The sequence below is a fragment of the Branchiostoma belcheri genome, unplaced genomic scaffold, assembly GCF_001625305.1.
Source record: "Branchiostoma belcheri isolate BF01 breed outbred unplaced genomic scaffold, Haploidv18h27 scaffold10, whole genome shotgun sequence".
In the NCBI taxonomy this organism is placed as follows: domain Eukaryota; kingdom Metazoa; phylum Chordata; class Leptocardii; order Amphioxiformes; family Branchiostomatidae; genus Branchiostoma; species Branchiostoma belcheri.
Window position 1 is genome coordinate 1038623 of NW_017802380.1, and position 13003 is coordinate 1051625.

At 41.2% G+C, this 13003-nt stretch overlaps 1 protein-coding gene across 1 annotated transcript in view; it reads right to left on the minus strand.

Annotated features, from left to right (window-relative positions):
* Positions 1-706: 706 nt before the first annotated feature.
* The window catches only part of LOC109468818 (serine/threonine-protein kinase Nek4-like), a 19024-nt gene continuing 6727 nt past the window's right edge, over positions 707-13003 (minus strand). Inside the window, exons 2-14 of the mRNA XM_019767161.1 lie at positions 8705-8971; positions 8118-8315; positions 7471-7578; positions 6910-7067; positions 6177-6300; positions 5357-5476; positions 4804-4950; positions 4101-4259; positions 3649-3721; positions 3012-3228; positions 2392-2564; positions 1269-1408; positions 707-849 (exon numbers count right to left, since the gene is read on the minus strand). Coding sequence (XP_019622720.1) covers positions 748-849; positions 1269-1408; positions 2392-2564; positions 3012-3228; positions 3649-3721; positions 4101-4259; positions 4804-4950; positions 5357-5476; positions 6177-6300; positions 6910-7067; positions 7471-7578; positions 8118-8315; positions 8705-8971 — 1986 coding nt within the window. The 3' untranslated portion in view covers positions 707-747. The remainder of the gene's footprint in view (positions 850-1268; positions 1409-2391; positions 2565-3011; positions 3229-3648; positions 3722-4100; positions 4260-4803; positions 4951-5356; positions 5477-6176; positions 6301-6909; positions 7068-7470; positions 7579-8117; positions 8316-8704; positions 8972-13003) is intronic.

The following is a 13003-nucleotide window of genomic DNA, read 5'->3' on the forward strand; positions in this document are numbered from 1 at the left end:
CTATAGACTCAAAAATAGTGGGCTATGAGGCACCAGTCTTACTTGTAGATTTGCTTCTAATGGTATCATACACTAGCCTGGGTGCCATCCCCAGTAGTATATTCGCCAGCTCTATAACAGTTATAGAGCTGGCGAATATACTACTGGGGATGGCACCCAGGCTAATCATACACTTTAGAATGGAATTTTTTTTAAGTGGTCTTTATCTTTAACCTGGTGTGTTTCTAAATCCCATCTACCTTGTGCTTGGATGGGAATTTGCTATTTGTGCATTTGGACAGCCCATCGACGAATGAGCTACTGCTTATGTCTCTGCTAACGAACTTCGTAATGCAGTCCCCTTGTGTAATTTATACTGTATCCTACATCTGTGACTGTATGTACATGTACAAAATGTATATTAACCTACCCTTTACTGCAGAGTATAGTCAAATCTGCACATTCAAGTGACCACCTCTACATGAGGACCGCCAGGCCAATGTGACCACTTCTTGGTTGTCCTTACGTAATTTTTCCCATTGACACAAGCATCAAGAATCCTGTCTATAGCAACCACCTGTCTACAAAGACCAGATATTAATGGTCCCCCTTAGTGGTCTTCTTGGACAGTTTTAAGTGTATCTATCTAGTTTATGAGTGACCTGAGTGGTCTTTTTGGGCAGTTCTGACTGTATCTAGACAGTGTTTGCGTGACCTAACACAGAGTTGGTGTCAGAAGTGGGATTGAGAAGTTGACCTTGAGGTGTTCTACAGCAGTCCCATCATGGAGTCCTCGCAGAACTTTAGCTGCCAGACCTTCCCAGCGTACATGTCGAACTTTTCCTTACCCAGCAGTTCAACCAGCTGGGGCTGCAAAACGAGTGAAGTTATCAATATGAGTTTACACTGGAGCATACAAAGTTGACAAGTTGATGTTTTGGTAACTGCCTGTCACCTTCCTCAGGGCAATACTGACTGTACTACATGTATGTTTGGGTACATGTATGCATTCCTAACACTGTAGCTGAGGGTGTTGTATTAATTCTACATGTAGGTGTGTCTGTCTGTGTTTCTGCATATTTTGACCAGTATAACTTAAGAGGGTCCGGATGGATTGTGATGATATGTTGTATAAAGAATAGGTCTTAAAAAGACAAAGTTCATCCTAGAAAAGTCAACCTTAGCATTTCAATACTTGCCTTGTTAACAAATTTAGTAGTTATCTTAGAAGTATGGCTTCAACATACTCATCAACATGTAAATGACAGCAGAGAAAAAAGGCTTCTCACCTCAACCTCGTCTCCGTCTACTGTGTCCAGAATGTCATAAGCCTTCTTCAGAACACCCATGCCCAGCCCCTTGATGCAGTCCTTCCTCAGGGCCGCTATTCTGTTCATCAGTCTTCCGGAGGCACTGATGGTCTCAAGCCCTGAGGAGAGAATGTTCAGTTTTATTATACTTTCCTTTCCTCATGTTTATACGTACTGGGTCAGATGTAACTAACCCATATGCAACATACTATAATCCCAGCAATGGGGCTAAGCAGAGAATGAAGAAGAGACGGGGTGATACAAAATCAACTGCAGATCAGATTCATTTTCCTAAATCTGCTTTCAATGGTATAATTATTTAATAGAGGTACAGTACATGTACATCTTATTTTTACATTTCTAAACTACCAGAATTACATGATCCAGCAGCATATAGCAACTTACCCCTTTAAGAAGTGTAGTACTTATATATAGAACAAATTGTAAGGATGCAAGTCAAGTACAAACCATCTACACCTTCGTCTTAACTGGTAACAGAGACAAGATATCAGTTTTAAGTCTGTATGGTTGGAATAAATGATTCAATGTGTGGAATGCTGATTCAATACCTAGAAGGTTTGATGGTCTTTCGGCATCTTGGAGTACACGGTGCACAAATGAAGGAAGAGCTACAGTGAAAGAGCAAGAAGACAGAAAGACAAGGAGTATAGCATAGTTAAGGTCAGGTATGAGAGATGGAAATGCATGAAGTCCATTTTACATAGCAGTTGCTTAGCTGATTTAAGTTTAGAGATAGAAGTGAGTAGATGAAGTGAAAGAGGATTTTAAGATTTTAGACTTTATGAAAAAGACTGGAGAAAGACTAGTTGCTGCTGCAGAGTGTCCAGACCACTTTAGCAGCAGAACACAGTTGATGATGATAATTTGTTTGATAATGGTTCAGTCTTATCCCTACGTACCTGGACTCATGGAGGATACAGGCGACTGTGCGGGAGGCTGGGGTGTTGGTACCTCCTCAATAGCTCCAGACTCAAAAACAGTGAGGCACCAGTCTCACTCATATTCATAAATTTGCTTTTGATTCTTTTTATACACTTTTGAATAGAAGTTTTGAAAGTGTTAAAAGATATCCTCAACCTACCTGGACTCATGGAGGATACAGGTGACTGTGTGGGCGGCTGGGGTGTTGGTACCTCCTCCATGGGAAGTGGCTCCTCCCCGTCCCTCGGGGAGTCCTCCTCTTCATCCTTCCCATCCTGCATCTTCAGTGTCGTGTCCAGCAGGCAGATGAAGTTGTTCATCTCAGACTCCTTCCTGCAATCATGGTCAGGGTTGTTGGTTAAAGAGAACTGGCCTGGGGTATTATAACGATATTTTAACGATTTCAGCTGAGTGTCTTCTGTGACAGGTATGGAAAATAAATCAAACCTGCCATTTATACTTCAAGTTGGCAGTACTGTAATTCACCTATGTTCACGGTAGCACAAGTTGACAGTCTGAGAAAAATGGAGATGTTCATGGAACTATATGTTCAGGGTGGTGGCAGATGCAGAAAAAAAGATATTACGTGTTGACAGTCATGACAAGTTCACAAACAGTTGATAAATCATAAACAAATTGCCCAATATTTGTAGCACAATGAATAGCATTTCTTCTTCTTCCTGCCAATTATGATGGTACCTTTATGGCACCAGATTTGATTTAGTAACAGGGTTACACTGCAGGGAAAAGTCAAACAATCTTTATAATTGTCAGTCTTACTTTTTCTTTCCCTCGTTGGAGGACTGTGAGTCCAGTTCATCCTCCTCTTCCGAGCTGTCCTGACTGCTTTTCGTCCCGGCTGAGTATGGCCTGCCGTCTCCGGACCCCCCGCTGTCGGAATGCGCCCGCCGTCTCGGGGCTACGACTGAGTCCGTCTCGTCTTTAGGTCGGTCGCCGCCTGTCCTGGGTCTTTCACCTGAGGATCTCCTGTTGTGTACTGTTCATTAGAACAAAAAAAAGCATGTGGTTACAGACTACAGTTCTGAAAGACTGATGAGATTTTTCTCTCTCTCCTCCACCGCATGTCAGCTGATGCTGAGGCGGGCCATCATTGCCTTCCATCTGCTCCTGTCTAGTGCTGCTCGTGAGATGTTTAACTGCACAGTAAGCTATTGTTTTATCTTGTACATGTTGTATTACAATTCACACATACACAAAGTAGGTCCATCTAGTGTGTCTTGTATAGTACACTGCAATTTAGCATTAGGCTGCAATGTTGTATTTTTACGTGTGTGATGAAATAAACTAGTTTGTCTTCTTTTTCCTCAGATAAGAAAGAAACATTTTACCTTTTACTTAATGTCACAAATATGTTACATCAAGGGAAGAAATATGTGACAGAAAATAAAGTGAGTACCTAAAGGTGAGAGTTGGACTTCCTGCTTGACCTTTTCTCTTCTTCTGGCTCGAGCCGACTTGTTGATACTTTGCTGTAACATGAAAACAATACATTATTAGTACTTCATCTTTTTCTAATTCATCTTCAAAACATATGTGTGTTCTGCACCTAAAAATCAGTTTTGAATATGGGGACTACACAGGATAGCCAAACAATAGTTGAACTTCCTGGGACACACCTCCAGAGCTGTACCTCCCCAGGAAGTGACAAAACTGATTACCCCAGAGCTAGATGCAACCAGCAAATGGCCCAGATGAGGACACCACAGAAAAGCAGGTGGGACGACCAAGTCTTCAACATTAATTAGTCAACTGAGGTCCCATGCCGAAAATATACATGTCAGAGATGTCTATAGCAGTTCCTGGCATCCACAGATGATTGATTGATTGACTATATACGATGCTCCCTACCCTTGGAGTGTCTGCATCCTCCTTGGAGCTGGAGACAGAGCTGTAGCCTGAGCTGGACTCCACGTTCAGACCTTTGCCGGGCTTGTCTCCTGAGCGGGGCCTGCGCTTGGGCGTCTCATCACTGTGGGGGCGGGGAGGCAAGGGGCGCGGCTGTTTGGGCTGGAAGAAATCATGGGATGGTTTACTGTTTTGCATTTATTATCTAGTGTTTTTCATTTATTATTTCTTTTTTATCTCTGTAGTCTTTTACCAGGGCACTCATCAGTGACTTACCACTGCTGTTCAGAGTGGCCCTGGGTACATACATTACACACAGTGAGACAGTATATATAGTACCGTACAACAAGACAAGAACAATTCAACATGATATAAGGTAAGATCATTGTATTATGTAAGGTTTTATAATGTGTGGTATAGAACATAAGCTATTAAAATCTGCTGTCTGGTGCACCAGAGTGTATTGTATTGTTACAAATTATAAGAAAGAATATGGTTGAAATACAATTACAAGGGAAGTTGTGCTTGCTACAACAGGAATTTGAATGAGAAATAGTTGAGGAACTGCTTTCAAAGTGAGAAATTAATAAGGTACAAGAACATAATACATGTGCACACTGATCGTTTAGCACATTTACAGTTAAATCTGTAACTCTAAACACTCATGGTGATATAACATGCATACAAAAAAACCTTGACAACTGACCTTGTCAAATACAGATGACCTTGATCTTGAAGAGTCGGTTGTGACAGAATCGACGCTGTTGACAGAATCCGAGTCAGCGTCTTTCTTCTTCCTCCTCCTCTGCTTGTGTTTTGAAGGTTCCTCCTCACCAGGGGTGGGGACTGGGGTCTGTAGGGATGTACGGGAGTTTGTGTGAGTTAAAATCCTTCCTGCAATTTTCTATATGGGGCTGGCCCTCATCTCTGTTTCTGTAGCCCCAAACGTAAACTAGATTTGAAACTTTTCAGCACTGACATTTGACAAGACTGTGATAGAGAAGAAGGACCACAGTAGATACATATGACAGAAAAAGACCACTCAGGGGAGTAATAAAATCTGGTCTATGTGGACAGGTGGTTGATATAGACTGGATTCTTAATGATTGACTTGAGTCAATAGGAAAAATTATCTAAGGGACCACCAGAAAGTCACATTGGCCAGGTGGACCTTATGTACAGGTGATCACTTATAGATCTGTATAGACATAACAAGGTTGAAACAACACAATCAACACCATGATGAGAAGATGTTTGACCTTTCTGGCAGCCTGTTTGCCGTTCTGTTCCGTGGGAGGAGGGGACTTTTCCTCGATGGTCTCCAGATCTGGGCTGACGGCCACACCGGGGGTGTCCGGGACATCAACTTCAAAGTCCACCTGGGGAAACAAAGACGTGTCAAGAAATGGTCAAGAAAGGAGAAAAGAACAGAGGGAACTTCACTGAAGAATGAAGTTAATGAGTTTGCCAACTGAAAGTTTTCTTTGATTGTCAGAAGAACTCAGTGGCACAAATGTTTGCTTTCATGTTATATCAAAGAGTCAGTCTTTTTGACTACCCCGGTACATGTATAACATGTAATATATGTTTGAAGTTGAAACTTTTGGTCCAACACAGTAAAGTTCTTTCACCTAGAGCTTCCGTGTGTTGGACCAAAAGTTTTAACTCTAAACATGTAACTACCAACACAGATGAACTTTCATGATTATATATATATATATATATATTATAATATAATGTAGTCAGAGCATAGCTGATTACAATCATGCAATAGGAACTTTACAAAAAGTTCTTGTTTCGAGAATCTGCCATTCTTGTTTTGTTCTTAATGGTACCTTGGATACGGACTGTTGTCAAACATCTCAAGCAGAGTTCAATACTACAAAGTACAAACGATTTACAAATGTACTATGTACTTTAATTTCAAACAAAAGACCAGGTCTACTTCACACAAAAAGCATTCTGTATACAGCTCATCCAAATAATGAATCTTGACTCTCCTGTTTGTTTTTCACAAAGATTTCTGGTGTAGCGGAATCTGTACCCAAATACAGTGTCAACTTTTATGCCAAACCTTACCTTGGATACAGTTGCTATGGACCCCATCATCTGTCCATCTGGAGCGTCCGACTTCTGAGGGGAGGGGGGGACAGCCTGGCGGGACCCAGAGCCAGGACGGGAGCCTGAGGAACGAGGACGCTGCCTGGAGCGGGGACACGAGAGGGGACGTCAGCACGCAAAACAAACAAATAAACGAACATGCAGTCTTTAGATCCAAAGTAGTTCTCTCACCTAGAGCTGACAGGTCAAAAGCTCTAGGTGAGAGAACTTCTTTGTGTTGGATCTTAAGTTTTAACTTTGAACATGTAACTATGTTAACATGATAGTAAACATGCAGTCATTATTTGTCGGTATGTGGAATCTTGCAGTAAATCTATGAAGGTGGCCAAAAAAAAGGCCTAGGCATCCTATGATCCATGCTGATACAATCCTACCATTCAGACGTTCAGAGAGAAGCCACAATGTCAACATACAAGGCTAGTTTACAATTCAGACAATGGATTTCTAACTTTTAATCAAATCAACCCATTGATAGATGCAAAAACTGTAACTAATAGGAAGACAAGGTCTTTCCTCAGCTGTTGGTGCTACTCTGAGGTTGATTTGGGATGTATTTGGGGTATATTATGATCGCAACACGTACACGTACATGACTGGGCCCTTTAGAGTGGCTAGTCTTGCAAACCTGGACCCTAGCCTCACCAGATACATTGATTTATTGATCTATTGATTATTGACTACAGATACTTACATTCTCCTTGTCCCCTCCAGGAACAGAGCGATGTGAGTCTTGATGTACGGGTTCCTCAGCACACGTTTGGAGCTGGGACGTTTCTCAGGGTCCTGAGCCAGCATCAGCTTAATCAGGTCACACAGCTCGGTACTGTACTTCTTAGGCATGGAAGGCATCTGGGGAACAGGACAGGACATCATGAGTGCTGATTCAAAAAGGATATGACATCATTTGCGGCATCGAGTGGCTAGGCTAGTGGAAACAAGATCAAGGATTTGATCCCTGGCTAGAAACTGTGTCCTTGGGAAAGGCACTATACACAATTTTCCTTACTCCACCCAGGTGTAAAATGGGTCCTTGACTTTGGTTGGGGAGGTACAAAGCAGGAATGACCCCCACCTTCCAACATCGTGCCCTAGACACAGTGGATTAACAACCCACTGACCCAAATGGTTATGGGACTACATTTACCTTTTAAGACATCATTTGTAAGCCTACACTGTCTTAAATTTCAGTCTTTCATATTAATCATATTAAGAAAGGAAGCAAGTCTTCAAGACATATCAGTTGAACCCTTACCTTTCCCCTGAGGATTTTGTAGACAAGAGAGTTCATGTCTTTGGCATTGAAGGCATGTTTCAGGGTGGCCATCTCATACACACAGCAGCCTAGGGCCCAGATATCCGACTGGAGAAAACAACACAAAACATCATTGAAACAAACATGTACACATACCAGAACACACATTGCCCAGAATAGATGTAGTATAAAAGCTGTGATTTTTTGACAAACCTTGTTCATGATCTTCACAAAAATTTTACAACACAACTCCAAGTTTCTAACTCTAACTTGGTCTCCTAACTTACTAGTCTACCAACACAGACTAGAAAACACCCATAGCTCAAACCTTGCCAGGTTCTAAATGTACATTTTTAGGATGCCTATCATATCCACAACCATGCCTATCTAGTTCTATGCCTGAATGGGTTAGAGATAGGATCAAGTTCCAGTTCTCTGCTGATCTAAGAACATAAGATATTGACTCAGACATGGTTCTGGATATACATGGACCATCTAGAACCGAGCCTGAGCATCCAACAGAATTCTGGATATAACAATGTCCTCTCTCACCTTGTGGTTGTATCCCTTGTTGGAGAAGGACTCAGGGCTCATATATTGTGCCTAAGTTGAGTTCTAATGTACATTTTAAGGCTGCCCTCTCTCACCTTGTGATTGTATGGCTTGTTGGAGAAGAGTTCAGGGCTCATGTAGTAAGGAGTGCCGATGAGAGTCGTGGCCATGTCACTGGAGCTGTCCAACACTCGGGCGATCCCCAGGTCACCGACCTTTATAATCTTAGTCTTGGTCAGGAAGATGTTCTGCGTCTTCAAGTCTCGATGGAGGATGTTTCTCTCGTGTAGGTACTGAAAAATAAGTAATAAAAAAATGCCATCTTTTCCTCAAAATCTTTCTGACACAAAAAAATTAAGACCAGAACACAAGATATCAAAAATGCTACAGTGCCATGAAAAGCTGACAGAGAGCACAAAATCTAATAATTTCCATGTTTTTGCTACAACCTACTTAGCCACAGATAGCCAGCAACATTAGGGAGCCGGTGGAAACTATGGAGGATGGCTCCAAGTCTACAACCTATTAACACACCAAATACAAAACCAACCCATCTAGCCATTTTTAAGTTTTCTTGGTGACAAACATACAAATGTGGGCCTAGGATTCCGATATGACTTTCTTGAGGAAGGTAACTTATTAGAAGGTTCAATATCAATGCAAAGAAGACCCGATTACTAACCTGCAGTGCCATAGTGATCTGCACAAACCACTCCACCACCTGTTCCTCCTCTAGCAGCACCCCCTTCTGGTTCTTCAGCCGTGTGTACAGGTCCCCCCCCTCACAGAACCCCATGGCGATGTACAACATGCCCTCCTCCGTCTCAAACGAGTCCTTGTAGTTCACGATGTTGGGGTGGCGAAGCTTGGACAGGAGCTTCGCTTCCTGTTCTGCTGCCTTCCTTTCACGTTTGGATGCATTCTGCAAGTCCATGCGTTTCAAAACATACTGGAAAATGAAAAAGAAATTACTAGTACCATGGTGACAGATGTCTGGTTCAGGTCATTGACCTTAATTCTTTGGAGAAGAAGAAGAAGAAACAGAGCAAAAACAATATGTTTTCCTTCTGCAAAGGTAAACATAATGAAGGGCGCATAATGAACAGTCAAGGTGCTAATATAATAATTCACAAAATAATGTCTTGTACTTATATATGACAACTGATTCTGACATCATATTCATATTTGGATAAACTAAATACTGTCATCTCATAACAATTTCACAAAATAAAAAAGAAATGAATGTTCTATGAAAGTGGTCTTATATGGTTCACAAATGCTCTAAAACTGTGATATGATACTGACACTGACATTGCATTTTTACACTTCAATTATCTAAAACACTGTTGTCTTGTAGGAATTTAGCATGTCTGCTTCCTGTGTATTCATATATATCCTACACATGTGAAACATACTGATAAGAACCAAAAGGATGTCAGTAGCCTCATGTTAACATGCAAAAGATCTAACAGTTAAACAGGAATTTCCTGAATTTTGTCAGCAACGCATCTACATCTCATGCATGTCTTACCCCAACTGAGGGGTGTTACGCAGTACTGTATCAAGATCAAGATCATCCTCAGTCAGTCACTACCACTACTTCAGAGAATGTATCCAGTTGCTTGGTTTACTTTGTAAATTCTGCCATGATTGTTCTGATCGATCATCTACATACTCACTTCTTATTAATTTACTAGAATATCATAACAAGGTTGATAATCATCTTGAACTTCATTCCTTACTAATCTTGACAATATAAGTGAAGAAGAAAATCAACTAACATATGAATACATAAAATCATTATGAACTAAAGCTGTATCAGGTTAATTGATTATGTCAATTAAACAATAGAAGTACACAAAAAGCACTGTCACAGATTAAGAGAGGGATCCGAATACTAGTAAGAAGCGACTTAAGATATTTAAATTATTGATGAGATCAATTTTATCATTAAGTGCAATGAAGAAAGGAAGTAAACAGTTATGATGGGAGGTCTTATGAATTATTAAATATTCAAAACAGGAAGAACAGGAAGGTCTCTGGAAATACCGTGTGAGAGGCCCTCCTTGGAACCTGCAAATAAAGAAAATAAGGGTGGAACAAACACAGTAGGAGAGCAGAATACAGTACCACACTTAAGAGATCTTGCGGCAGAAGTCATTGTAAAGTACCCGACATCAGTGGAAAACTACATCAGAGTATACCACAGTGGCCAGCACATGAGACAGCATAACTCCAGAATAGGAAAAAGAAATGAGAAGAAGACAACAGAACACACGAGAAAACAATTAAAGGTCATCTATACCAATGCTGATTGTATTACCAACAAGAAGGCAGAATACCAGGCAGTTATTGAGGAAATACAGCCCGACATTATAGTGACCACAGAGACTAACCCCAAAAACTCAAGATTCAAGATGACTAGAACAGAGCTGAGCATTCCAGGGTACAACTTATTTACTAATGCTGAAAGTGATGGAGTCAGAGGAACTGCAGTGCATGTTAAGAATGACATCAACGCAATGACACCAGATAAGGTCGACCAGGAATCCTTTACTGAGGTAATACCAGTGGAAGTCAAACTAAACCAGCATGACAGACTGCTGATCATGGGAATTTACAGAAGTCCAAACTCCACTTCTGAAAACAACGAAAAACTGAACAAACTGATACAGAACTGTGGTACATGGGGATATTCACACATGCTAATTGTTGGTGACCTCAACTATCCAACTATAACATGGAGTGAAGGAGGAGGTACTACTCGCACGAACGAGAGTGAGGCAGGGAGATTCCTGGAAGCAACAAGGGATGCTTACCTATTCCAACATGTCACATTCCCAACAAGACACCAACTACATCAGGAAAGTAAAACTCTGGACTTGATCTTCACAAATGAGGGGGGCATGATTGCAGAGATTGATGCCAGACCACCATTAGGGAAGAGTGACCACATTGTCATGTCCTTCACCTTCAAGTGTTATGCGGAAAGGACAAATACCTCAACTAATACTTACCAGTACCACAAGGGAAACTACACTAAAATGAAAGAAGAATTAAGTGAGGACTGGGAAAAGAAGTTGAACAACCTCAACGTCGAGGAATGCTGGGAAGTGTTTTCACACAAAGTAAAGACAGCAGTCGAAGAAAACATCCCCAAAACAAACCTACCCTCCAAAAGAAGAGGTCATCTAGCATGGAGAGACAGTGACACAACCTTAAAATTACGGAGGAAGCAAAAAGCATGGAAAAAGTACTCAAAGACTAGAACACATGAGGACCATGCTAAGTATGCAAAAGCACGAAATCAAGCTCGCTGGGCAACAAGGAAAGCTCTGAGAAATTTTGAAAAGGACTTGGCAAAGAACATCAAGATGAATACAAAGCTGTTTTGGAAATATGTGAACACAAAAACCAAAACAAGAGAATGTATACCAGACCTAGTGGATGACACACATGAAGATCACACATTTGTAGCAACAAATGATGATGAAAAAGCTGAAGTCCTCAACAAATTTTTCGTCAGCACTTTTACCAAAGAGAATACCCAGTCAATCCCTGAGCCGACACAGAGAATGTATGAGGAAGACCTCAACAGCATAAACGTCAGTGTGGAAGATGTAAGCCGAAGGCTGAAAAACCTGAACCCGAACAAGTCACCGGGGCCAGACAACATCCACCCACGGGTATTAAAGGAAATGGCGGAGGTTCTAGCAACACCACTTCAGATACACAGCACGAAAACGCATATTTAAGCCAACTTTACGAACTGCGTTAAGAGGTATTAAAGGCGGCGAAATATTTAAGCAGCCTTTACGACATCGGAAAGGCAACTGAAAGGGAAATATCGCCTTTCCGTAACCTTTCCACATGTGTAAATGTCACGTTAATATAACGTGTTTCTTTCCGTAAGCTTTACATGGACTTAAATGTAATGTATTGCATTGCGGTAATGAGTTAACTAGAAGCATCTCAAAGCCATATGATCTTTTTGATTATTATGAATAAAGTCCTTACCCACCTCGCGCGACTGAACACAAGCATTTTATATGCTTTTTCATATTTGGTTTTACCTGAAATATTAGATATATTCCATGATTTCTCGCTGAATCGCCGCAAAATCTAACATTAATATGCCAAGTCATTTCTATATGTTTATGTCTGGCTTTCCAAAAACATACGGTTCCTTTCCTTGTTCTATAAACAAGCTTTCCGCCGACGGAGAGACATCTCCCCTATACAGTATAGGCGTCGTTTAGCTGCAGGAAATGTTGCGTTTCTTTGTCTTTCCTACCGTCGCCAAGTTTTCTCTAAATTGAAGCAATCGCCATGTTTTTTTACACATATTTGGGAGCGACCAAATATAACAACACCATGCCTAGTCCATTCTATATGACTGTTTATGTCTGGCTTTCCAAAAACACAGTATTACGGTTCCTTTCCTCCTTCTATAAACAAGCTTTCCGCCGACCGAGAGAAATCTCCCCTATACAGTATAGGCGTCGTTAAGCTGCAGGAAATGTTGCGTTTCTTTGAATCTTGCGAACTTCTAAGTAACAGAGAATCGGCCCTAAAAGTCTGCTATAACCTGCAATGGGACGACATAATATTGAGGAATTCGCTATTTCAAAATCTTGTTCGGGAGATGTATGGAGCGGATGAAATTATTGTTTTAGTACAGAACCGGTATATGCTAAAACTGGCCGGGTTGCCAGCATTTTTGTCCGAGGCTAGGGTAGGCAAGAAATCCTTGCGAACTTCTAAGTAACAGAGAATCCGCCCTAAAAGTCTGCAATAACCTGCAATAGAACGATATAATACTGAGGAATTCGCTATTTCAAAATCTTGTTTGGGAGATGTATGGAGCGGATGAAATTATTGTTTTAGTACAGAACCGGTATATGCTAAAACTGGCCGGGTTTCCAACATTTGTATCCGAGGCTAGGCTGGGCAAGAAATCCTTGCGAACTTCTAAGTAACA